A 27,857-nucleotide genomic window follows, 5' to 3' on the forward strand; every position below is an offset into this window, starting at 1 on the left:
TTTGGTTTCTTAAATTTACAAAATTCCTGGAAACTGCTTATTTTAAATGAATTTAAAGAGAAGCATTCCTTTGTAATGAAATGAATTGCCTTAAACTTTTCAGTGTGGTCTCTATGGTAGATTCAGAGAATCATACTACTGGTGGACTCCAGCCTATTGCTCTGTGTGTTGGAAAAAAACTCCTAACATTTCAAAGTGGCTTTTACAGTTTTAGAAAGTAATTCTAAGGTAGAGTTCTATTTTTTTTCTTTTAACACCAGTGAATCTATGATATTTAATAACAGTTTCCAAATGCTTAAGTCAGAAGTACAGTATTTTTATCTATAGATAAGGAACTACAGATGTTTGCAGAAATTTTAAAAGGAAAGTTTGAGGGAAAAGCATCATATTTCAGCCAATTGCGATTATTTACAAATAATCAAAATTAGAAACTTTGTTGAATAGTAGTAGTAGTAATAGCAGCAGCAGCAGCAGTAGTAGATTCTTAGTGGGGACAACCAAATAACTTGTACTTTACCAAGAACCATTCATTTATAGGACTTGTTAAATTATTTTTGTTCTTGGTTCTGACTTTTTGGTGCCCTTTACCAGTTATTGTTCTCCATTGTCTACTTTTTCAACTTTGAGTTCTTATGAATTTTTTTTCCTGTAATATAAAAAGAAAGAAAAGAAATATTCATTCTTGGAGAAATGCAGCCACCACACTTCAGGGTAAAGGAGAGAAAATATTTTGTATTTTATTTCTGTTTTGTTGTTGTTTATTTTGTTTTATATTTGAGGGTGTCACTATAATCTAAATTAAAAGGAACTACTCTGGGCTAAATTAAGACAGCATCAGTTAGATTAAGCCCTGAATTTGGTTTCCAAGTGGTTAGACTTTTAAATTATATTTGCAAGAGTTTATTTTTAGTCAGGATGCAGTTATTTTTAGATCTGCTTCTCTGTCACTAGGAAATGTAATGCCTGTCTCTCCATTGTTGTTTATCAGGAAGTTCTGAGGCACAGGCTTTTAAGATCCAGTTAGCACAGAACACCACCTCTCCTTTTAAAAGAAAAAACATGAAATAATGCATGAAGGAAAATATATGAATTGAGAGCATGTCTAATTTTTAAATTGTTAGTGTCAATTAAACACTAACAATTTTAATCTCTTATACGCTGAGCAACGGAACAAGATTTTTAGGGAATACCAAAAAATACAAGGTTTGGGTTCCCCCTACTGGTGCGCATCCCAGGCTCATTATTTCATTAATACATAGAAAGAAAGGCCTATGGGGATAGAGATTCGAAGTAGTTATGTTGGCCTCTTTTAAAGAAATCTGGGGACAAGAGAAGGAGAAAAAGCACCATTTACCATTTTCTGCAAATGTCTTATGAAATAAGGGATGATCTAAAAATTGTATTTCTATATCTAGAAAGGACAAAATTTAATCCTACAGTATTTGGTTTTTAATGTTGCCTCTGTGATAAGCTGCTTATATACAGTGTTTCTCAAATGCTTTATGTTGTAATCTAAGGAATAATAAGATACCAGTGGATCCACAAAAGGATTTAAAATCCCAAGGAAAAACTGCAAAGCTAGTATTGTATCATAATAAAATTAAAGAGCTAGTGTTAAAGCTCACTAATTCCTATTTTAGCATTTCAGAAAGTGACATGACATCATATGATTGTGTGTGTCCATTTAACATCTGTTCTTTCTAATTTGTCATGTGTGTATTTGAAACAGTTCTCTTTATTTTCTGTTAGTCAGTAAATGCCAAATAATATTAAAGGCTCATTTTGAAAAAGAAGAAATTTAATTGTCTCCTAAAAGTCACTTCCGAACTTATTGTGTTTGTGTTTTAAAGAACTAGTCAGTCAAATTAAAATATTGTCTTTTTAAATTGCTTTTCAGCAATGCAGTCAACCTTTTAAGCAATGTTCCAGTCTCTTGTTTGGATGTTCTCATTTGTCCATTAACCCATGAAGAAACAGCCCCAGAAGCAAGGACGCTAGATGAACTGCCCAGTGATAAAACAGCTGAGAAAGAAACAGTTTTGAAAAATAATACCATGGTATACAATGGTATGAATATGGAGGCCATTCATGTTTTACTCAGTTTTATGGAGAAGAGAATAGACAAGGTAAGACTGATAAAGTTGAGAAGATGCTTCTAAAGAATGTAATTGTACACACATACATCACAGGATGTGATTTTTGAATCTAAGCTCTTTTTTTATAGCTGACATCTTAAATAATTATTTATACTCCAGAAAGCAGTTTACTGTAGTAAATGATAAATTGCTGAAACCAAGTGAATTTATTTGTTTAAAGCTGAAAATTGTGTTGATGCGACACCAAAATTGTGACTAGTGCCTGAAAACAAAGGAAAAAGTAATTACTTTTCTATGTAGGTATTTTGTAAGTTCTAGAAGTAAAACTTATCTCCCCCCCAAAACTTGATAACTGCTTTCCATAACACCTAAAAGACATCTTTAAAAGAAAATTGTCAACTTTCCATTTGTTGTAAGCTGCTTATTTTCTCTTTTCTGTCACTTGCTTTGTCGAGTATCTGTATTAAAAGGCAGCAAGTTAGGATGGGTTGGTCATCAAAACCTTCGCCTTGTTTAAGCCCATTTGCTGAGCCAGTGAGGGCCCTACAAACTGTAGAAAAATCCAGGAAGGATAAAAATGGGCATTAGTAAACATGAAGATAAATAATGAAATGGAAATATTTTTAGGAAAATAATTTAAAAAGTAGTTTGTACAGCTTTGGTAACATAAAGTGTCTCCCTCTCAAAAAAAGAGTATTAATATACTCAGTTATATGAAGAAAAGTAAACTGTTAGAAACTAAACTAATGTAGCATGTATGGTTTTCTTTGTAGGGAAGCAGCTATAGAGAGGGTCTAACTCCAGTTCTCAGCTTATTAACAGAATGTTCCCGAGCCCATCGAAACATCAGAAAATTTCTCAAAGATCAGGTAACTGTTTAATGCATATTAACGTCTCAAAGTTAATCTTATATGTGGTTTTTTAACATAAAATTAATGAGTCGAATTCTTTCACAGTCGTTTTCTTTCAGAATGTCAGCACTCAAAAAAGTTAGTGTTAAATCTTTGAAATCTTCCTAATCCAGAAATAAGTGACCCTGTCTATTTTTTTGAGTCATTCATTCATTTACTCAACAAATGTTTATTGAGATCTATGTGCTCTATTCCAAGCATTGAAATATAAATGAAGTCTTTGATTTGTGGAGTTTCTCTTATTGTAGGGGGACAAAAAGTAAACAAATAAATGTATGATACAATGGCAAGTAGTGATAAGTGTTCAGAAGAAAGATACAGGGGAAGGGAAAACTTAAGGGAATAAGGAAGAGCCTCTCTGAGGAAATGACATTTGAGCAGAAACTTGGATAAATAAGGAAAGGATCTTTGAGAATATCTGGAAGAGGATATTCTCTGAGAATAGTTCTGAGAATATTCTGGAAGAGGAATGTACCAGACAGAACGAATTCAAAGTCCCTGGATGAGAGGATGCTTTGGTATGCTTAAGGAAAAGCAAGAAGGCTAGAGAACATTGTGCGAGGGGGAGAGTGGTAGATGAAGTAAAAGAGGTAAGCAAGGACCAAATAACTTAAGGTTGTATAGGACTTTTGATTTTCTTCTAAGTGAGAAGGGAAAGCATTTGACTGTTCTGAGAAGGGACGTGATGTAACCTCATTTATATTTAAAGATATTCTGGCTACTATTATATATGTAAGATAGACTAAAGGAGTGTGAGTAGATGTGATGAGACCAGCCCAAAAGAGAGCTGATGATGAAGGTTCGGAATAAGGTGGTAGTAGTTGGAGTTCATGGTAAGAAGTCATCTTTCTACCTCTGCATCTACTGTCTGTCTGCATCTATCTGTACCCCCATGTCCTTTGTCTCCCCCCTCTATCACAAGGGATGAATTGTCCCTGCTTCCTTCTGTGGCCAGCCTGTGCACCCATATCCTTGATACCTTTCCCTCTCACCTCAAGAACTTGGCTCCTGCATTTACTCCCTCTCTTTCTTCTTACATTAATCTTTTTTTTTTTTTAATGTACTGGATCATTTTTGTCTGCACCCAAACACATCTTCCATCTTAAAAGCAGAAAAACCTTCCCTTAATCCCACTTCTCAAGCTGCCTCTCCATTTCTCTTCTCTTCTTTATGCAGTGTTCCTCAGGAGAGTTTTCTGTGCTCACCCGCTCTCTTCTTTTTACTCATTTTGATTCTCTTCTGAACCCACTGTAATTAGGTTTTCATGCTTTTCACTGTACTACAAAGGTGTTTGTCAAACATCATCAACCCGATTTTGCCAAATCTAATAGTTCTCAAATCTTTTTTTTATTCCCGGTAACATTTTGATGTAATTAAGTATTCTCTCCTACTTGAAGTACCTTCTTCACTTGGTGTCTAGGACACAGCAGGGAACTTCTTTGCAGTGTTTGAGCTCCCCAAGGCAATATTATCTTTGTCTCCATTTCTACTCTCTTGTTGGTCTCATTCAACAGTCATGGTTTTGAAAGTCATCTATTCACTGATGACTCGCAAATTTCTATCTCTACCCTTGACCTGTCCCCTAAGCTCCAGACTTATATAACATACTGCCTACTCATCTCCTCCCCTTGGATGTGTAGTAGGTATCTTAAGTTTAACATATCCCAAACTAATCTCTTCATTTCCCATCCCTCCCCACCCTCTGTCTTCCCCTTCTTTCCTCATTCACTACATGGTACCACCATTCACCCCATTGTTCATTTATTGCCATATAGAATTTCTCTTAATAAATTAACTAGGTTCATTTTCTCCCAAATGTTTATGGTCAAGATTTAATAAGCACTTTACTGTGTGTAGAGCACATTAATAGATATTACTGATAAGGGGAAATTAGAAAGTAGGGACTCTTACCTTTGAAGAATTTATAGTCTATTGGAAGACTAGCTACTATCAAAGCATGAATAATCACTTAAGCAAAATAAATTAGTTAATTGATGAATTAAGGTCATTTCCAAGTTTGATTATTTTAAGACATTCTATCATGACTAGGAGGACTTGGTGGAGAATAATAAATGAAAATACTTTGTGTTCTATATTTTAGCTTTTTCACAGAGCAGATCCACGTTCAACTAAACTGTTTAGATTTTGCCATCTCTAACCAGGATAGCCCCCCCCCCAAAATCTGTTTGTTAAACAGATTATTTATATGAAGGTCTTGGACTATACATTATGTAGATACAAAAGATTGTGAGACCCAATCCTTATCCTCAAAGAAATACTACAGTACAGATAAAGAAGGAGACATGACAATTAAAAGATAACTAAGGAAAGATACAAGGCACGATACAGAAATCAACTTTATTTCTGAGGAAGATGCACTATAGACTATGAGGATCAAGAAGGGCAGAACTTAAAGTAACAGATGATTAACTTTGATAATAGTGTAAATGGAACCATGGCTAATTAATTATTGTGCCCCGTAGTTAATACCTGATTGAATCCAACTCGTGCATAACCAGAGTAAATTGGTCTTGAGTATTCAGTATTTGGGCAGGTAGAAAGAGAACAGATGGTAGAAATTACTGATTCAGGTTGGATTCATGTGGAGAGGCTAATAGAAGAGATGAAGATTCTATGGATTTGAAAGAAGAACTGGACAAGATTTCTCAAAGAAAAGAAAAAATTTAACGGAGGGTAGTATTTGGGGGGAAATAGAAATGCTCCATACATATGCAGTTTGGGCATGATATGTAACAATAAAAACTACAAAATTTCACTTCAAAAACTTGTTAAGGAACCCAAAACATAGCTAAGAAAATTTTTGTGTGATAACCTTTATTAATAGATACTATACTCTGGAACTGTAGGTACATACCACATGAAATCATCTGTTACATGTCTCATTCCTCTAGAAATGGGAGATAAACTCAACCCGCACAAAGAGCATTTTGCTCTATCCTACCAGAGATATTGCAGCACGGATTCTATAAACACTTTGGGAAGATTACTCAGTTTTCTGAGATTTAGTTTCTGGGTTTTTTTCACAGCTGTATCTCCAGGGCCTCCAGGGCCTCCAGTACCTCTTGATACATGGTAGGCACTCAATATAGAAAGAGATAAGGAAGGAAGGAAGTTAGCTGAATGGATTAAATAAAAAGTAATGTACACATAAAGAGTCTGGTATAGTAAATTATAATTTGACTTTGTATCTATCTTCATTTCCTAGCATAGTGCCTAGCTTATAGAAGGCACTTGTAAAAAGTTACTTGAATTAATTCATTCTTCCTTCAGTCATCAATATTTATCGAAACCTGTAATATGCCGGGCACTGAGAGCGGTACATAAAACAGAAAGAAATCCCTGCCCCTGTGGAACTGACTTTTGGAAGAAGGCAAACAATAAAGAAAGAAATATATACTGTGTTAGGTGGTGATAAGCGCTATGAGGAAGATTAAAGCAGAGGGAGGGGGATAAAAGAGAATGCTGAAGGTTAATTATATAGGGTGGTCAGGGACTGTCTTCCTACAAATGACATTTGAACAGAGACCTGAAGAAAGTAAGGGAATGAGGCAAAGCCAGTTTCCAGAAAAAGAGTTTCTGGGCAGAGGGAGCAGCCATGCAAAGACCATGAGGCAGGAAAGTGCTCGGTGTGTGTAAGGAGTTCCATGGAGGTTTGTGAGACTATAGCAGTGTAAGCAAGGAATGTAATAGAAATTAAGTCAGAAAAGTAGCAGGAAGCCACATGATGTGAGACCTAAGGAACTTGGAAGGACCTTGTCTTTTACTATGAGTGAGATGAGAAGCCATGGGAACTGGAGGACTTTGAGAAGAGGAATGATGTGATCTGACTTTCAAAGGATCATCCTAGCTGCTTTGTAGAGAATAGATCATAGAACGACCAGGATGGAAGCAGGATGACTTAGGAGACTGTGATAATAGTTCAGATGAGAAATATTGGTAGCTTGAATTTGGTAATACTAGAGGAAATAGTGAGAAGTAGTTGGGTTATGGATAGAATTCAAAGGTAGAGCCAGAATAATTTGCTGATGGATTGGATGTGGGATGTGAAAGGGAGGAATCAAGGCTGTTTCCAAGGTCTTTGCAGTAAACAGTTGGAAGAACAGACTTGCTATTTAATGAGATGGAAGACTGTAGAAGGAACAGCTTTGTTGGGAGCTTCAATATTCTGCTTAGGACATGCTAAATTTGAGAAGCCTATAAAAGTCTGGAAGTCATGGAAGAAATCAAGATAGACATATACTTTAGGGAGTTATCAGTAAATAGAGACCATACAAAGCCGTAAAACTAGATGAGATCACCAATAGAGAGTGAAAGTAGCAAAGAAATGCTGCCCAAGAACTTAACCCTTGAATATTCCAGCACTTATAAAAACAAAGGATAGAAGAGGACTGGCAGAGAGGCTAAGATGAAGCAACCAGTGTGGAGAACCAAAAGAGGAGAGGTCTGGGTGGATGCATGGATGGGTGAGTGAGTGAGCAAACAAACAGATAAACCAAGCAAGTTATGTAATCCCTCTGAGGATCAGTCTATAAAATAGAGATGATAGTGACGTTACTACCTCCTTTGCAAGGTTCCTGTGAGGCTTGATTTCTATTACAGCAACTAGCACATAGGAAGTATTCAATAATTAATAACCATTTTATTATAAAATAAAACAACTTGAAAACATATGTACAGGGTTTTTGGGTTTTTTTAGTAAATAATGAAAATGCTACAGGAATTAAGGGAAAAATCAATATGAGTCAGGGTATTAAGGAAGAAAGAGAAATTTGACCCAGACTTTAACATGGGTTTTGATAGAGGCAGCAGGGGCATTCCAGGTGCTGAGATGAGTAAAAACTCAGGAATGGGTTTCAATATATCATGGTGGTGCAGTGAAGAGATGTTTCACTTCAAATGAAATTTCATTACAGGCATGAAATTATTTGAGTTTTGTTTTTTGTTTAGCTTTATTCTATTTGGAAGCAAACCTATTTTTTTTTTTAATGTTTTTTCTACTCTTAAAAAACTAAGCTCAGTTGGTACCATTCTCGCTTACTCTAATACTTAAACGATTGATGATGGTTTTGCATTTGTGCCATTAGGTTTTACCACCATTGAGGGATGTGACAAATCGACCTGAAGTTGGCTCAACTGTGAGAAATAAGCTGGTGCGCCTCATGACACATGTTGACCTGGGAGTCAAGCAGATTGCTGCTGAATTCCTTTTTGTCCTTTGCAAAGAGAGAGGTAGGTTAAATTCTCTTTGCCCTCTACTTTTTCATCTTTCTGAGGGAATTTGAGAAATATTTCTGTTATTAGTGGCCATCTCATTCCACTCTTTTCAGAGCTTATGCTCTCTCTGTTCCATTAGAGGGCTTGAGCAGATAATAAAACTTAATAATTTAAAAGCATTTTCTATATGCTTCTGAATTCATTGAGACATGCAGGCAGATACACTACCAAACATGCTCACATTTAAACTTTGCCTTCTATCTCCTTAACCCAGGCTTCTTAATCTTGATGAGTCAGGACCTGGAGTCATTCTGAAAACTCTGCTTAAGTAATTCAGGTGCTAATATTTTGATAACCAGACAAAGGCCTGGGTTAGTTCCACTTTTTAATTCCTCTTGGAATTAAAGCTATAGGAGTTTTGGTTTCTTCATTAAGTTCTTTAATCAATAAATGCATAAGATACGCCTCTTACCCTTGAGATGAGGGTAAGACAGAAATAGAGAGAAACTAAAAAGTAACTATACTATAATAAATACTATTTTACAAGTATGTATAAAGTGATTGTCTTCTGAGATACATCTAACAATTTAAAATATTTCCTGAAATTATATGGATTATTTTACTCTACAAAAGTTCTCCAAACAAGGAACTTTAACCAAGTTATTCAGATATTCTTACTATTTCCTTCTTCATCTCCCAGTTTATAGAAGTACTAGTGTAAAAGTCCCAACTAAGTAGATTTTACATTACTCTTTTTTAAGTACCCTAGTTTTGTGAGAGAGATAACTTAGAAGTGAAAAACTTCACTCACTTCTCTCAAAATCTTCAGTCAGTTGAATTCTTTTCTCCCCTGCCAGCTTTATTGAGGTATGATTGACAAATATAATTATATATATTTAAAGTATACAACATGATGATTTGATACACATATACATTGTGAAATGATTACCACGGTCAGGTTAATTAACACATTCACCACTTACATGTGTTTGTGTGTGTGTGTGTGTGTGTGTGTGTGGTGTGAGAACACTTAATATTTACTCTCTTAGCAAATCTCAAGTGTATAATAAAGTATTATTAACTATAGTCATCATGCTGTATATTAGATCCCCAGAACTTATTAATCTTATAACTGAACTTATTCATCTTATAACGTGTACCCTTGATCAGATCTCCCTGTTTCCCTACCCTCTATTCCCTGGTAACCACTGTTCTACTCTCTGTTTCTATGAGTTTGATTTTTTTTTTTTTTTTTCAGATTCTACGTATAAGTGAGATCTACAGTATTTGCTTTTCTGTCTGGCTTATTCACTTAGCATAATGTTCTCTAGGTTCATCCATGTTGTTGCAAATAGTAGGATTTCCTTTGTCGTGGCTGAATAATATTCATTTTATATACAGTTGACTCTTGACCAACACAAGTTTGAACTGCTCGGGTTCACTTAGATGTGGATATTTTTCAGTAAATACACACTACAGTACTACATGATCCATGGTAGGTTGGACCCACAGTTAGTTGGATCTATGGACGTGGAACCACAGAATCAGAGATCAGACTATCAAATTATACACAGATTTTCGACTGCATGAAGGGTAGACGTCCCTAACCCTAGCGTTCCTTAAGGGTCAATTCTGTGTGTGTGTGTGTGTGTGTGTGTGTGTGTGTGTGTGTGCATGTGCATGTGCACGTGCACACGTGCATACATATTCACACACACACACATCTCCTTTATTCATCTGTTGATAGTCACTTAGCTTGTTTCCATATCTTGGCTATTGTGAATAATGCTGCAATGAACATGAGAGTTGAGATATCTCATAGGGATTCTGATTTCATTTCCTTTGGATATATACCCAGAAGTGGGATGCTGGATTATACTGTAGTTCTATATTTAATTTTTTTAGTAACCTCCATAGTGTTTTCCATAGTAGCTGCACCAATTTACCTTCCCACTAACAGTGCACAAGGGATCCATCTTTGCCACATCCTCACCAGCACTTGTTATCTCTTGTTTTTTGATAAAAGCCATCCTAATAGGTGTGAGGTGATCTCTCATTGTGGTTTTGACTTGCATTTCCCTGATGATTAGTGATGTCGAGCACCTTTTCATGTACCTGTTGGCCATCTGTTTGCCTTTGGAAAAGTGTCTATTCAGGTCCTCCTTTGCCTAATTTTTTTTTTTTTTTTTTTTTTTTTTGCGGTACGCGGGCCTCTCACTGTTGTAGCCTCTCCCGTTGCGGAGCACAGGCTCCGGATGCACAGGCTCAGTGGCCATGGCTCACGGGCCCAGCCGCTCTGCGGCACGTGGGATCCTCCCGGACCGGGGCAGGAACCCGTGTCCCCTGCATCGGCAGGCGGACTCTCAAGCACTGTGCCACCGGGGAAGCCCCCTTTGCCTAATTTTTAATCGAATTATTTGGGGGTTTTTGTTATTGAGTTGCATTCATTGAATTCTTAAACTTCATTTCTGACTAACTGGTACAACCACTTCAGTTACTGTTAAGATGGTATATTAGCAACAAAATTTGATCAATATCATTACTATGATAATAAACACAACTATTATGTATTCATGTGCCAAACATTCTATGCCATAATCTCATTTAATTCTCATAAGGACTCTCTAAGGTAAACATTATTATTATTTCAGGGTCATAAATGAGGCAAGTGTCTTATCCAAGCTCATGCAGTTGAGCTGTCTTTCCATTATGCCATATTTCCTCTCATAATACAATTGACCCTTGAACAACATGGGTTTGAACTGCCCAGGTCCACTTATATGCAGATTCTTTTTTGATAAATATGTACTGTAGTACTACGCAATCCATAGTCAGTTGAATCCACGGATGTGGAACTGCAAATATGGAAGGCCAACTGTAAAGTTATAGGAGGATATTCAACTGCATGGAGGGCTATCACCCCTAACCCCTGTGTTGTTCAAGGGTCAATTGTAATTATCTTCAACTGTTCTCATAGACTAGTTTATTTAATATCTGTTCTTTTAAACAACTCAGTTATTTCATGACTATGAAAAAAGATATTGCATCTTGAAATTGACTGGAATAGTTCCTTGCATATAGTAGTCTGCAAATACTGGCTGAATTAAATCGATTTTTCTGAGAGATCAGAAATTAGCTGTATTTAAAGTATGATCATATATACACACATACACACACAAATATACATATAAATCTAAACCACACGTGTATCTATTCATCAAAAAGTATTTATCAAAATATAAATACATCAAAATCTTATCCATTGTTACCTCTAAGTGGTAGAATGACTGGTGACTTTTTTTAGTTCTCTGTATTGTATAATTTTTCTACAATGAGCATGTATTTCTTATGTACATGTAAAGTTTTTAAGAGGGGAAAAATGAAGTTTATTTCTTCCATAATTATATATCTAAATATATATTACATGCCTAAGTATATAAATTACATATCTAAATATATATCTAAATAATTTTACATATCTAAATACATAAATTATATATATAAATATAATCAATCACCTTACTAATGAGTTGGTGTCGTAACAAATACGTTATATACATTGATAAATGAATCTGTTAATTGTTTTTAATTTGAAATGGTTAGCTTTTTTCCCCCTGGGACCCAGTATTTGAGGTGTCATAGTCCTAACTTTGAGCCCCAAACCCATATTAGCAAAATTGTATCTTTTTCATTTGATCTTTAACAATTCTATATATATTCATCTGCTTTTCCTTCTAGTTTGATTTTAATAGTAAAAGTATTCTTCTGAAATAAAAGCTTGCTTGTTCAACAAATACTTTTTGAGCTAGACCCTGGGAATACAAAGGTATACAAGATAAGCAAGGTCTCTGCCCTCATATTATTTACTTTCTTTATCAAGGATTACAAACTCAGATGCCTACAAAGTGCCAGGCTGGTAATAAAGTCAGTCAAATGAACGGACCATAAGATGATAAATGAAAACTGACACTTAGCTAATTGTTGGGGAGATCATGTGTTGGGAGTGGAGGAACAAGGGGAACATGGAAGACTGGAAAAGGGACCTTGCTGCTATTTAGCGCCAGCTGATTGTTACCGTGAAGGAGCATGTGGCCAGTGTTACGAAATCACCCAGATTTTTCAGGAGAGTTTTTAAATGCTGTCAACTAATTCTAATTTAAAACCTTCTGCCCCTCACCAGCCAAAATTTTTTGTAGTCCATATTCAACTCATAAGTCATCACATTTTAGAGTTTGGGTTGGGTTTGGAGGCAGATTATATCAAAATGAAATAAATTTAAGATAATTTATCAGAGTGACTGAACTTTCCTCTTAAAGATGTTCAAAGCTGAGTTTGAAAGTTAAGGTACCATGACCAAGGCACAAAGTTCAGACCACTAAGTAGAGACAGCAAACAGCAATCAAATTGGGTTAGGAACACAGAGACAAGATTAAAATGGAAAACTGAAATGGGGCAAGATACAAAGCCCAAAATTTTATGGAAGACTTGGCACAGAAAAAGCTATCCAAGTGCCATCTGTGCCAGGCTAAACTACATCTCCAACTGATAGCGACCCACAGGTTATCTTGTGCTCATGCTACCGACTTGTTTTGTTGAGTACTGACAAAACTAAATTTTTATTACCTGCCCTGCAAATTGTGTACTTTATAAGGGGTCCGAAAGACAAGCCTTACATAGTTTAATAAAAGAAAATAATTTGTAAAACAACCCCCTTGCCTTTGTGGGGTATTCCCCTCCTCCCCAGCCCCCACCTTTTAACACATTTATTAACTCCCAGTGTGTGCTAGGCATTGTGGTAGGGAAGGAGCTGAGTTGCAGAGATGAATAAGGCTTGAACTCTCTCAGCACATAGCCCCACACCATTATACACTTAACTTTTGTCTCATTTATTTCAGTCTCAGAGGAATAGGTGTCTCTTTAGCTTGGAGCTAAGCAGTCTCCCTTTCCTGATGATGATCTTTTCCCTTCCTGTCTTCTCAGAAGACTTGCTTCATCAGTTGTTACCCTCTGTTCTTTTGTTTTTAACTCTCCCTATGTTTTCCTCAATCTATATACATCTTCATGTCACTGTCCTTCACATGTTAGCATCTTGAAAGACTGATTTGTTCTTTTCAGTATCTTCATTACTCACTCAGGCTTCAACTTGCTGCAAGTAAGGCTTTTCCACCATTCCCCACTCCCCAGATGCCACTGAAAATGCTTTCAGGAAGGTCACAAATTAACTAATTTTCAAAAGGAATGTGTATTTTTTAGTCTTTATCGTATAACATCTCTCAACAGTTGACGCTTGACCACTGTCGTTTTTTCTGTGCTACAACACACTCTTAGATTTCCTTTGACCTACCTCTCTGTTCATTCTTTTCAGTCTGAGTTGCTAACTCTTTGTCCACATCGACTTGCCAGCATTCCGTAAAGCTCTCTCTGGCCCCATCTTCACTTTGCATTGCTTCCTGAGCCGTCTCTTCCCCTCCCTTGGCTTCTGCTTCAGCCTGCTTTGGGGGGATCTCCAAATCTGTGTCTCTATTAATAAACTACTAAAATAATCCTATCCCTCTGTTTCTGGTCAGGTTTTCTTCATTCTGTCTTACACAGGGCTAAGAAAAGGACTGTTCTAAAATACATATATAATATTGTCATTCCCCCTTATAAAACTTTAAGTGACTCCCTGTCACCTACATGGTAAAATCTAAATTTTACCTCCATGGCCTACCTCTGTAGTGTATCCTAAATCCCCTCCCTACCCTGCACTTTCTGCTTAATCATACTAAATTCTTTACTCTTGCATGACTATACTGCACTGTTCCTTGGCATATCTCCATAGCTTTGCAGATGCTGTTCCTTTTGCATGGAATGCCTCTCCCATCTTTGTTAGCATAGTGAGCTTTATGTATTCTTGAAGATCACCTTAAGCAACGTCTGCGTGAAGAGCATCTGAGGTAGAGTTCATCATTCTCTGCTTTGTACCATTTTTACTTATCTCTGTTAATACTTTTGACATTTGCTATGTTGTAACTTTTTGTTTATCAAACTTTTATTCTAGACATTTGAGTTTCTTTAGGTCAGAAATCTTGTCTTCATCTTTGGATCCCCAGTGTTTCAACAAAGTACCTTACAGATAGTAGGTACCCCATAAATGTTTAATGAAGGGCCAAATATTTGTGCTGTCTCTGAATTCATTGTGGTGAATACACTGTCTTATGTCTCCATACAAAGGAATAATTGTAGGATACTATGGTAAGCACCATATGAGAGGAATGTGCCAGGTACTGCAGCAACCTGGAAGAGTGATTGGTTGGTGTGGAGAAAGTCAGAGAAAGTCTCCACCTAAGAGAACAGAGGAGTGGGAATCAGCATTGGTATGTACAGAAAAGAGACTAGTTCAAAGTGTGAGGAACCCACAATGCACAGGAATAAGAGGAGATGAATTTGGGAAAGAAGGCAGGTGCAACAAAATGAAGATTCCTTTAGGCCCTGTTTTAGAACTTGAGCTGTAGCCTTTGGGGGAGATTTTAGAGGTTTTATCCAGGAAGGTGGTAACATCATATTTTTTGCTTTACAAAGGTATAACAGCAGAACTTTCCTGGCGGTCCAGTGGTTAAAACTCCGTGCTCCCAATGCAGGGGACATGGGTTCAATCCCTGATTGGGGAACTAAGATCCCACATGCTGTGCAGCGTGGCCAAATAAAATAAAATTTTTTTAAAAAAGAATATCAGTGCTTCTCTGGTGGCGCGGTGGTTGAGAATCCACCTGCCGATGCAGGGGACACAGGTTCGTGCCCCAGTCCGGGAAGATCCCACATGCTGCAGAGCGGCTGGGCCCATGAGCCATGGCCGCTGAACCTGTGCGTCCAGAGCCTGTGCTCCGCAACGGGAGAGGCCACAACAGTGAGAGGCCCGCGTACCACACACACAAAAAAGAATATCAAAGATATAACAGGCCATTGTGTGGAACCAGGAATGGAGGGGTATGAGACTGGAAGTAGGAAGACTAGTTAGAGGAAGCTTCTAGTATAGGATTTCAAAGAGTCACAGCATTTAACTGAATGGAAAATGATTGTAAATCCTTCTCTGTGTAGGGGGAGAAGGGGGAATGGTTTCTGGGTAGAATCTGGCTCTGCCATTCTTTCTCTGTAGTAAAAGAGCAAAACCCCTTTTTTTGGTTTTCATAGTAGAGTGTGATAAAACCCACATCTACATAAGCAGTAATGCCATTACTACCAGTGCAGTTCTGACTTTGCAGTGTGCTGCTGTGGTTGCTTTCCTCTGTTCATAGTGCCTTCTAGCATCTTGATAAAATAATGGTGAAATATTTCTTGCAACTTTCTGACTGAGTGCTGTTTTGTTTCATTTCTGCAGCAGTTTCATCTAATTGCATGGATGAGTACTGTGACAAAGAACAAATACATTTGTGTGTTTCTTCTTTTTTTTAAGGACCACTCAGAAGATCTTTTGTTTGCCTTAGCAACTCATCTTAACATCCAAATTCAGTCCATTCTCCTCTTACTACCTTCCCAATATCAAACAGGATGTTACACAGTATATATGAAAATAGACTAAAAAGTAACTAAAAACACTCCACCAAATAATATAAATCAGAACTTCACAAAGAAAATGCCTCTCACTGTGTGGATTTTGTAGTCCATTTGTCTCCTCTTCCCCAACCCCCATTTTTAAGTATTTTATCTCATTATTAGCAAATGTTCATTTGATTTTTAAACTATTAGCTATAGCCTTGTCTACTATTCTGAAAGCAAGGTATGTCTGAAACAGTCTTTGTAACCCAAGCTGTCACAGAGTTGACACAGAATGTTTGTTCCAGTGAATGAGCAATAAGCACTATTTTCATAAAAGTGCTAGAGATTTTTACTATTGACTAGCTTCCAGGAGAATTTTCTGCATAAGAAAGCAGGTTATTTAGTGTTCTGTTGACTTCTTTTTAACCTATTTTGGCCTTTCATAAACTGTATTCTTAAGCTATTTTAATGTTTGGCCACTGTAGGTGGTTATTTACATTTTGTGTCTTTCTTACTGTTATTTTATTTTTTAAGTATATTTATTTAAACCATTTATTTATATAATCTCAGTTTAGACTTTCACATTTTCAGTGAATATTTCTTTTCTGGAACTGCTATGCATCATATTTGTTTAAAAAATAAACCTTATCCAAAAACTTAGTGAGAGTATCATTGTCATGTGGGATCAGATATATGATCCTTCAGCTTCAGTGACTTTGTATCTGACCGTGAATATTAAGAATATCTGTATACACTGGATATTCACTTCCCCTAATAACCCATCAAGAATCCATTAATTTATGTAAATCACTTGGTCTTGTGGAGGCAAGAGGGAGCATATCAGATTTATTCAGAGGGTTTTCAGATTACACCACCATGATCCCTCATTAAATTCTAATATGATTCTACCCAGCACCTATTGAGAATTATTACCAAAGAGACCACAGTTACCAGTAGGTTTTAATGTAGAAAATAGTTAAAAGTGACTAGCGTAAAACTTTATTTAATCTACTTATATTATTAATCTTTATTTCCTTTTGCACAAATTTCACTAGTTTGCTGTGTCCTTTGAAAGCAGGACTTCCTTTTATTTGCCCCCAAATTACCTATTTTCAGTGTCAACGGAGGTACCGTCTCATTCAAGTATTTGAAAATTTAATGAACAACTCTATCCTGGACTATTCATCCTGCATCCTATCCATACTCTTCATGGTTTCATACTCATTATATATATCCCTTTTCCTTAACCACTTAGTTCCTTATCCACTGCCCCTTTCAAGTCCCCAAAGTCTTTTTTTTTTTTTTTTTTTTTTTTGGTACGTGGGCCTCTCACTGCTGTGGCCTCTCCCATTGCGGAGCACAGGCTCCGGACGTGCAGGCTCAGCGGCCACGGCTCACGGGCCCAGCCGCTCCGCGGCATGTGGGATCTTCCCGGATGGGGGCACAAACCCATGTCCCCTGCATCGGCAGGTGGACTCTCAACCACTGTGCCACCAGGGAAGCCCCCCCAAAGTCATGTTAATTGCCCTCTTCTGAATGTTCTCCAGCTTTATTTTGTCTTTTTTGAGGTAAGTTATATGAATTATGGTAGTATTTCAGATGTCGATTTTACTAAGGCTTTATACGTGGATAAAATACGTAGTGTTATATTTTGTTTCCTACAGTTGTCTTTAGAATGACATTTTTATTGAAAGCCTTAAGTAAATTTTGCCATTTTTTATGTTCTGATTGATTATTCTAGTGTTCACCTTGAAACTGTACCTGAAGAAAAGAGTTTCTAAATAAAGCTGCTAAATATTCTTCAGTATTTTCCTTAAAAGTACTTAGAAATCAAAAAAATTCGTACAATTCAGGGTTCCCCTTAAATTGATGAACTGATGACAAGTTAATACTTACACAGGACCTGCACCAAGTGCTTCACTGGGCTTTTTTTTCTTGTTGTTAAGATAAGTCTAAAATGATCATTTTAGGGACTTCCCTGGTGGTCCAGTGGTAAAGAATCTGCCTTACAATGCAGGGGACGTGGGTTCGATCCCTGGTCAGGGAACTAAGATCCCACATGCCGCAGGGCAACTAAGCCCATGTGTCACAACTACTGAGCTCACGTGCCTCAACTAGAGCCTGCGTGCCGCAAAACTACAGAGCCCACGCGCTCTGGAACCCGCGTGCCACAACTACAGAGCCGACACGCTGTGGAGCCTGTGCGCCACAACTAGAGAAGAGAAAACCCACATGCCACAACTAGAGAGAAGCCCGCGCACCGCAACAAAAGATCCCGTGTGCCGCAACTAAGGCCCACGCGGCCAAAAATAAATAAATCTTAAAAAAAAACAAAACAATCAATTTACATATTACTAGGGGAAAGAACATGTTTAGTTTGTACCAGATACTTTCCTAAGCACCTTGCATGTATTAACCAGTGAGGTTGATATTATTCCAATTGTCTGTATCTGAAAACTGGAGTAAAGAGCCTGCTAGTATGTGATAGAGCCATTATTAAGGTCCAGCAATTCCTGGCCTACCTTTCAGTTGGTATAATGTGCTTACATATTGTTGCTGACTTCTTTGAAAAAGGAGTAACTTAGCCTATCCTACTTGCTAATATCCTTAGGTTTTCTTATCTCTTATTCTCTTTCCCTCCAATTCCTATAAAAGGAATAAGAAAGATTTACATTATGTGCTGTATTGGTAAAATGTCAGTCTGGCTTTCATTAACTTTCTAATCAGCATTTTTCTGAAACTGGATAAAGAAATCAAATTTGTGATCAAAAACTTAAAACACCACCCTTACCAATGGCCTGGCGGTCACAGAAGCCCCACTCCTGCCACAAAGTATATTCAAAACAGCTTCACTTGAATTTCTGATACCTGAAAAAAGGTTTTTGGTCCTCAGAGCATGTAGGATTACTACTACCACACTTTGAAAACCTCTCAATTTTAAGATTTACTACCATGGCATATACCTCTATCCTCTCTGTGTTGATGCGTAGTTGGTGATGATAGTGAGGACTCAAGGATTGCTGTCTAAAAACCTATTCTGTTTTTGCAGTGGATAGCCTGCTGAAATACACTGGCTATGGGAATGCTGCAGGACTGTTGGCGGCCAGGGGCCTCTTGGCTGGAGGAAGAGGAGATAATTGGTACTCAGAGGATGAGGACACAGACACTGAAGAATACAAAAATGCAAAACCAAAGTATAGTATCATGTTTCTTTTTACCTAACTATGTCTGCCTTTGAATTATTTGCCTTTTACTTCCTTTGGCTTTCATTTTCCAAGTATTTCTCTTCTTTTGTGGATTTGGAAGCTTTCTGTTTAATAGTTTTAGAGGCAGTTTCATAGCTAGTGCCTTAGAGGGTGACTTCAAGTGATTGAGGAAGGATAATATTGCAAGAAATGTTCTGCTGCATGTGCTCGTTACCCTCTCCTAAGTATTAAGAGAGGTAGTGTTTTTAGATGTCTACCATCATATATTTAAAGGATATTGTTGCTTGTTTTGTGCTTTCCTTTCCATAAGTTGAGATTTTATAAGGTATAACCAAGACCAAGTATTTAAGTTGGTTATTTGATACTTCAGTCTTTCTCAGAAATGTAAATATAGGTTCCATACATTCTGATATTTCCTCTTGTGTAAAAGCCCTTATGAGTCAATAAAGTAAAGCAACAGGGCACATTACTAGCAAAAGGAAAGAAAACTGGCTCTATGGTAAATTTTAATCAAACACTTACGGAATCATCTTTTAACAGAGGCATTAGTACACTGGATAGGCAAACCAGAGACTCTATCAAGTTTTCCCTGAGTTAGTGCTTACAAGTCAAAGACACTAATCGTCTCTTCTCCCAAAACAAACCACCTCTACTCTTCTACTCCCCATGCTTTTCATCCCTCTCTCAACTCCAATCCCAGGTAAATTTCTTAGTTTCCACTTATTAGGAGTTATTTGAGCTCAGTTTTCTGATTTTCATTACTGAATGTTAAAAGGGTATGCCCTTCCCTATTGATGATGATATTGATACATGCTATGTTTTCTATCCACAGTCTTCTAGAGTGTGATGTGGATAATGTAGTAGTTGATCAGGGATAGAAAAATCATTGTCTGCAAAATTAGGCACTTTTTAAAAAAGTATAGATTGTGCTTTGTTGAAATGAAAATAATAGGTTGTCAGTAGGTAAAAGAAAAGATCATTCCCTAATCAGACAGGACTTATATGGCCTGTATTCTTGGCAAATCAGGTCTGAGTAGGTGGTGTTACTTGTGGCATCCCCAGGGCTATCAGCCTCAACAGGATCTAGGAGTGTGTCCTAGAAGAAGACGACTTTGGGGGGAAAAAAAGCTAGCAGTGGCTCTAAGCAGTAAGTTCTCAAGACTGCCACCATGTAGATGTTATAAGTTGGGCACCCTATCAGGTATTTGAAGCTAAGATAGAAAAATAATACATTAATCTTTCCATAATTATGGAAGTCATCATTCTAAATTATTCTTGCTAGCTCTTGATTTTTCCATTCCATAAACTATATTTCCATATCAGTTTAATATTTTCTGTCTCTCCATTTGAGACATTAAAATATACCATTTAAGGAGTCTCATATTTTTAAATGAAGGTAGAAATTACATTAGGCATTCATTGTGTCCCAGGGTATGTGGACACAGTCAGCTAACATAGAAAACTCTTGAGTACTTATGAGTGGTTGATATCATTGCATCTCAATGTGTGTTGTTGACTTTATTTGGTAGATGACTTCTAAATGGTATTGGTCATATATCTAGCAAACACAAGAATGCTACTGTAACAAGAAAAACCTCAGAAAAAATACAAGAACACACTGGGTCTCTCTCTCCCAATAGTACGGAAAATAGAAATGTGTTACATTATGGAAGTGATATTAGATTTCAGGAAAGCACTGTTTGTTTAAATCAAGGACCATGATGTTTGATGTTATTATTGTTTTGGCTCTCTGTCAGAAAGATTCTGTACTTAGGCCTTACATCCCTGGTTGGAATCTTCTTCAGCCTTTGGACCTGGCCTATATCATTAATAGGAATGGTGTGTTAGTGTGGCCAGAATAGTCACCATTGTGAGATCTTGTTGTGTTTCTTAAACATTGCTCATTATAAGGATAAATATGTTTTTCTCACATAGCATCACATCTTGCCCCTTCAGGTAGATTTGCATCTGCTTTTTTCTTACATCTTTCCTCTTTCAGGTGCAACAGTGTAGTGGGATGTTTCATTTGTTAATTTAAAATACTTATTAAAATGGTCCCCATGGAAGGGGTGGTGAAAAAATACTTTGCAAGCAAGACAATCCTTTGTGTTCTGGGCAGTGATCCACAAGCTCGAGGAAAGAAAACTTCTTACCAATCTAGTCAAGTTTATAAAGTCAGCATTTGAAAGGATGACTTAGTCCCCTTCACCAATCAGTGTTCTCAGGATCACAGTCTGCTTCTCTTATGCTGCACTTATTCACAAACAGTGCTATAGCATCGGCAAAAGCAGAGAGATTACCCTTCATCCCGTTGGCCCTCATCCCACTGTCAGAAATGTAAGTGGATTCCGATTAATGCACCAAGGTAACCTATAATCCTTTAGTGGAATCTGAAATGAAGAATTGTATGGAGCTTACATTCAGGCTATGAGAGACAGTTAATATCACAACAATCCTTTTTGTGTCAAAATAAATGTATTTAACGGACTGGAAATGGCTTTCTGCAATTAACACACTTAGACAAAATACACTCATAGAATCAAGTACGTGCCACACAGGTTTTTGGTGTACGTCTAGCCATGTTTGTAAAAAGTTTTCAGATAAGCTTTGGTCCTGTATCAAAAAGAAACCAAATTTCTAAATTCTGGCTTTATGCCTCTGAGCATGGAGGCCCCTTGACCCAATAGGTGGTAAACATGACTGATCATTGTGGTTTGTACATCATTCCAAACATCAATTGAAACATGGCTCATTTTAGACCAGTTGCTTTCAGGCTAGGTGTGGTATATAGGAGCCTATGGGTCCAAAAAGCTGTATTTAAAGGGCCACTGTACGGAGGGGTGGAAGGACGGAATGGCCAAAGTGGGCAGAACTCTAGGATGTCCCGTTGTATTCTTAATACCCCACACTAGTTCATAGTCACACCCAGCAGATTAAAATTATTCTACTAAGCAACTCAGGGGTGTTTCCTTCTTGACCATATATCTCTCAGCAGTAGCTGGGGCAGCAGCTGTACAATTTCTTCAGCACAAAAGACTTTTTTCTTTTGTCAAGATTTTGTTAGGATGCTTTAAGTCAAGTCCCATTATAATTGTGTCCATATGTTGGGGCTCTACAAATGAAGAGATAGCTTTGTTTTTAATATTTCTTGAAGTAGATGAACCGAGATAGCTTTGTTTTTAATATTTCTTGAAGTAGATGAACCAGAAACAGGACTTAAAAGATTTTTCTTTTTGCCTAGTTTAGACTGTGATGGTATATTTATGTATAATAGGATGTAACTAGGCTTTCTAGGAACTGAAATTTATTTACTGTAAGCAATCATGAAACAAAATCTAAATTCAGATCTCTAAAGACCAGAATCAAAAATAAAATTTTGCCACTTCTGCCATGTATACTGGTTAACCAACCTTTGTGATGTTTGCAATCACACCAGTTTTGCACTTTCAAAATTGAGTTCTCTAATTTTTCTTTTGTATTTTAATTTGGGTAAATGGCCAGCAAAAGGTGTGTTACCTGAACCTACAATATTGAGCTTTGCTTCAGGTTTCATTTCCTACAGATTCACAACCATAGTTTTCTATATCCTTTATATCAAGGATATCACTCTTAATCCAACAGCCCAATGTAGGAAACATTATAAAGCACTATAATTTACAAAGGTATTTTGGAGCTTTTTAAATTGCCTAGGTGCACCTTGGTGTATCTGTATGTATTCAGTATGTCTATTTATATGGATACATGATACTTAATAGTTGATAAATAAGTGAAAGAATTACACCACATTACCCTATTTCTTTACATTGCTAATAGAATGCAAAAACTTGGATTAAGATGTTTCATAATTTACCCTACTCTTTTAATATGGAATCAGTTATTCTCAAATTACTTGAGACATTTTCACCTCAGTCACCATTATTAACTGGTGTCTCTTCAGAATACCTTGTATCTGAATTTAACCATAGCAAACTCCACGAAACACCTAGTGTTGCGTGGCTTCTTTAGCACATGCAGCTCCATAGTGACGATTTAACTTAATAGACTAACTCACTGGATCCAAGGCCTTCTGGCTGGCTTACTTCTTAACAAGTAGCTCATTTATGCTAATAATAGCTGGTATTTATTATCTAATATGTGTCAGGTACTGTTCTAAGAACTTTCCTAATATTATCTCATTTAATCTTTACAGCAAACCTTTGGGCTGGGTTTATCCCCATCTTACAGAGGAAGAAACTAAAGCTCAGTGGTTTCCAGAACTTGTCTAGGGCACACCGTTCATGAGTGGTCAGGTGGCCTAACTCCAGAGCTGGTGTTTTTTGAGATTTTTGTTGTTGTTTTTGAGGTAGACAAAGCAGGTTTTACTGTGCTTTTTACTTTGCCTTCTTACTTTGGGGGTAAAATATACATAAAATTTACCATTTTAAGCATACGTATCTGTGGCGTTATATACATTAATGTGCAACCATCACCACCATCCATCTCCAGAACTTTTCATCTTCCCCAACTGAAACTCTGTATCCATTCCCTCTCCCTGCAACCCCTGGTCACTATCATTCTACTCTCTTGCTCTATGAATGTGACTAGGAGCCTCATATAAGTGGAATCTTAGAACCTCATATAAGTGAAATCATATACTTGTCCTTCTGTGACTGTGAGTTCACTTGGAATGTCTTTAAGACTCATCCATATTGTAGCATGTGTCAAAATTTCCTTCCTTTTTCAGGCTGAATAACATTCTATTTAATGTATTTTCCACATTTTGTTTATCCATTCATCCATCAGTGGACACCTGGGTTGTTTCCACCTTTTGGCTGTTGTGAATAATGCTGCTATGAACACGAGTGTACAAATATCTGTCCCTGCTTTAACTTCTTTTGGGTATATAGCCAGAAGTGGAATTGCTGGATCATATAGTAGTTCTATGTTTAATTTTTTGAGGAACTGCCATACCATATTACATTCCCACCAGCAATGCACAGGGGTTCCAGTTTTTCTGCATTCTCTCCAATACCAGAAAAATAATAATTTTTCTGGCTTTTTTTAAAAATCTAATAGCCATCCTAACAGGTGTGAAGTTAAAGCTTGTGTTTTAACTGCTACCATATTCTTCAAAGCCAATCAAAGAGAGAGGTGATTTGCCCCTCACATAATTTCCCTGTTCTTAGAGCATCTATTATCTTTCTTTGATATAACCAAAATAGAAGATGAGAAAATATATTTTTTATAAACCCTGATATCCCTGAAAGCTGAAAGTTCTATTCAGTTCATTCTAGTTCACAAAAATCTGATAGGTAATTGTGCCTCTGCCTTCATAATACATTCAGAATCTAATCACCCCTTACTGCCATCACTGCTACCTACTCCAGTCCAAGCTAAACTTTTCTCTCCCTCCAGGATCATTTTAAATAGCTTCCTAACTGGTCTTGTTGCTTCTGTCCTTGTCACTCTTCAGTCTGTTCTCAACTCAGCAGCCAACGTGATCCTTATAAAATGTAAGTCAGACATCACTGCTCAAAACTCTACAATGGCTAAACACCAAAAGTCCCTGCAGTGATGTACATGCACCCTTTCTCACTGTACTGTCACCACACTGGGCTCTTCACTGTTTGTCATGCTCCAGACACACTCTTGCCTGAGGCCTCTGCATCACTGACTGCTCCTTCTGCCTGGAATGCCTATTCTCCAGATAGCTTATTCCCTCACCTCCTTCATGTCTTTACTCAAGTATCATCTTCCTAGTAAAGTCTGTCCTGTCCCCATATTAAAAATTGCCACACTCCTACCTTTACCCCTCCACCTTGCACTTCCTTCCTCTTTTTCCTTCATCATAGCACTTATTACCTTATAACATACCGTATAATTTACTTATTCATTTAGTCTTTTTTCCCCACTAGAAGATAAACTCCATGAGATAAATTTTTTTATTCATTGAGATGGCCCCAAAATAGTGCCTCACATACTGTAGGCACTCAGTAAATTTTTGTTGAATAAATTAATTTTGGGGGGTTGTTGAATAAATTTAAGTTGGTCAGCCCCTTCTCAACATTAGGATACCAAGACAGTTGAGGTACCCTGCCCTCATCAAGCTTCACATCTAGTTGGTGAGTGGGGCCAGGGAATGGAATTCAAGAAAACAGGATATGGTAAATTTCCACTCTGCTCTTTTGATTTTTTGTGGAGTGGCAGATATTATGGAGAGTTTTTCCTAGAAAGACATTTCTAATTTCATGTGCATATAACGTCTCCTTTCCCACCCCACCTGCCCTCTTCTTCCATGATCTGGCTCACAAATGCCTTTTCCTAAAAACCCTGATCCCTTTCCTAAAGGTTACAAATTGTCAGTCCATAGGTTACATTTAGCCCACAGGTAGGTTTTGCTTCACTTGCCTGATATTGTGTTGGTTGTTTGGTTTTATGTTTTTAATTTTTGTTTTACATAGGGCTTCTTAAAATAATTTAGAATTCAGATATTTCAGATGAAAATCTGAATTTCTAACTTATTTTGAAAAAGTGGAAGTTCTGATAACATTAGGCCTGCATTCTCACATGGTAACTGACTGATGGAGTTGAGTGACTGTAGCCCTTGTCATACCAGGCATAAGCTCCTTTGATTTGATAATGTATCTTTTTAAAAAATTTTATTTTATTTTTGTATACAGCAGGTTCTTATTAGTTATCCATTTTATACATTATTAGTGTATATATGTCAATCTCAATCTCCCAATTCATCACACCACCCCCTGCCCCCGCCACTTTCCCCCCTTGGTGTCCATACGTTTGTTCTCTACATCTGTGTCTGAGTTTCTGCTCTGCAAAGCAGTTCATCTGTACCATTTTTCTATGTTCCACATACATGCATTAATATACGATATTTGTTTTTCTCTTTCTGACTTACTTCACTCTGTATGACAGTCTCTAGATTCATCCACATCTCTACAAATGACCCAGTTTTGTTCCCTTTTATGGCTGAGTAATATTCCATTGTATAAATGTTCTTTATCCACATCTTCTTTATCCATTCATCTGTCGATGGGCATTTAGGTTGCTTCCATGACCTGGCTATTGTAAATAGTGAACATTGGGGTGCAGGTGTCTTTTTGAATTATAGTTTTCTCAGGGTATATGCCCAATAGTGGGATTGCTGGGCTGTATAGTAGTTCTATTTTTAGTTTCTTAAGGAACCTCCATACTGTTCTCCATACTGGCTATATCAATTTACATTCCCCCCAACAGTGCAAGAGGGTTCCCTTTTCTCCACACCCTGTCCAGCATTTGTCGTTTGTAGATTGTCTGACGATGCCCATTCTAACTGGTGTGAGGTGATAACTCATTGTAGTTTTGATTTGCATTTCTCTCATAATTAGTGATGTTGAGCAGCTTTTCATGTGCTTCTTGGCCATCTGTATGTCTTCATTGGAGAGATGTCTATTTAGGTCTTCTGCTTATTTTTGGATTGGGTTTTGTTTTTTTGATATTGAGCTGCATGAGCTGTTTATATATTTTGGAGATTAATCCTTTGTCCGTTGATTCATTTGCAAATGTTTCCTCCCATTCTGAGGTTTGTCTTTTCATCTTGTTTGTAGTTTCCTTTGCTGTACAAAAGCTTTTAAGTTTCATGAGGTCCCGTTCGTTTATTTTTTTTTTTATTTTATTTTTATTTATTTTTTTTTTGTGATATGTGGGCCTCTCACTGTTGTGGCCTCTCCCGTTGCGGAGCACAGGCTCCGGGCGCGCAGGCTCAGCGGCCATGGCTCACGGGCCCAGCCGCTCCGCGGCATGTGGGATCTTCCCGGACCGGGGCACAAACCCGTGTTCCCTGCATCGGCAGGCGGATTCTCAACAACTGCGCCACCAGGGAAGCCCCCGTTCGTTTATTTTTGTTTTTATTTCCATTACACTAGGAGGTGTATCAAAAAAGATGTTGTGGTGATTTATGTCAAAGAGTGTTCTTCCTCTGTTTTCCTCTAAGAGTTTTATAGTGTCCAGTCTTACATTTAGGTCTCTAATCATTTTGAGTTTATTTTTGTGTATGGTATTAGGGAGTGTTCTAATTTCATTCTTTTACATGTAGCTGTCCAGTTTTCCCAGCACCACTTATTGAAGAGACTGTCTTTTCTCCATTGTGTATCCTTGCCTCCTTTGTCATAGATTAGTTGACCACAGGTGCGTGGGTTTATCTCTGGGCTTTCTATCCTGTTCCATTGATCTATATCTCTGTTTTTGTGCCAGTACTATATCATCTTGATTACTGTACCTTTGTTGTATTGTCTGAAGTCAGGGAGTCTGACTCCTAGAGCTCCGTATTTTTCCCTCAAGATTGCTTTGGCTATTCGGTGTCTTTTGTGTCTCCATACAAATTTTAAGATTTTTTGTTCTAGTTCTGTAAAAAATGCTATTGGTAATTTGATAGGGATTGCACTGAATCTGTAGATTGCTTGGGTAATATAGTCATTTTCACAATATTGATTCTTCCAAAGCAAGAACGTGGTATATCTCTCCATCTGTTTCTGTCATCTTTAATTTCTTTCATCAGTGTCTTATACTTTTCTGCATACAGGCTTTTTGTCTCCCTAGGTAGGTTTATTCCTAGGTATTTTATTCTTTTTGTTGCAGTGGTAAATGGGAGTGTTTCCTTAATTTCCCTTTCAGATTTTCATCACTAGTGCATAGGAATGCAAGAGATTTCTGTGCATTAATTTTGTATCCTGCTACTTTACCAAATTCATTGATTAGCTCTAGTAGTTTTCTGGTCGCATCTTTAGGGTTCTCTATGTATAGTATCATGTCATCTGCAAACAGCGACAGTTTTACTGCTTCTTTCCCAATTTGTATTCCTTTGATTTCTTTTCCTCCTCTGATTGCCGTGGCTAGGACTTCCAAAACTATGTTGAATA

General features: G+C 37.3%; 1 protein-coding gene across 7 annotated transcripts in view; it reads left to right on the plus strand.

Moving 5' to 3' along the window:
* Nucleotides 1-27,857, plus strand: part of RIC8B (RIC8 guanine nucleotide exchange factor B) — a 122,046-nt gene that overhangs the window by 68,845 nt on the left and 25,344 nt on the right. For all 7 annotated transcript variants that reach the window (XR_010835909.1, XR_010835910.1, XR_010835911.1 and 4 more), the window contains exons 5-8: nucleotides 1,898-2,126; nucleotides 2,870-2,965; nucleotides 8,113-8,257; nucleotides 18,807-18,951. Coding sequence is in view for 3 of the 7 variants with exons in the window: in XM_059082012.2 (XP_058937995.1) it covers nucleotides 1,898-2,126; nucleotides 2,870-2,965; nucleotides 8,113-8,257; nucleotides 18,807-18,951 (615 nt within the window). In the remaining 4 variants the exon portion in view is untranslated. The remainder of the gene's footprint in view (nucleotides 1-1,897; nucleotides 2,127-2,869; nucleotides 2,966-8,112; nucleotides 8,258-18,806; nucleotides 18,952-27,857) is intronic.

Source organism: Kogia breviceps, chromosome 12 (genome assembly GCF_026419965.1).
Source record: "Kogia breviceps isolate mKogBre1 chromosome 12, mKogBre1 haplotype 1, whole genome shotgun sequence".
In the NCBI taxonomy this organism is placed as follows: Eukaryota; Metazoa; Chordata; class Mammalia; order Artiodactyla; family Physeteridae; genus Kogia; species Kogia breviceps.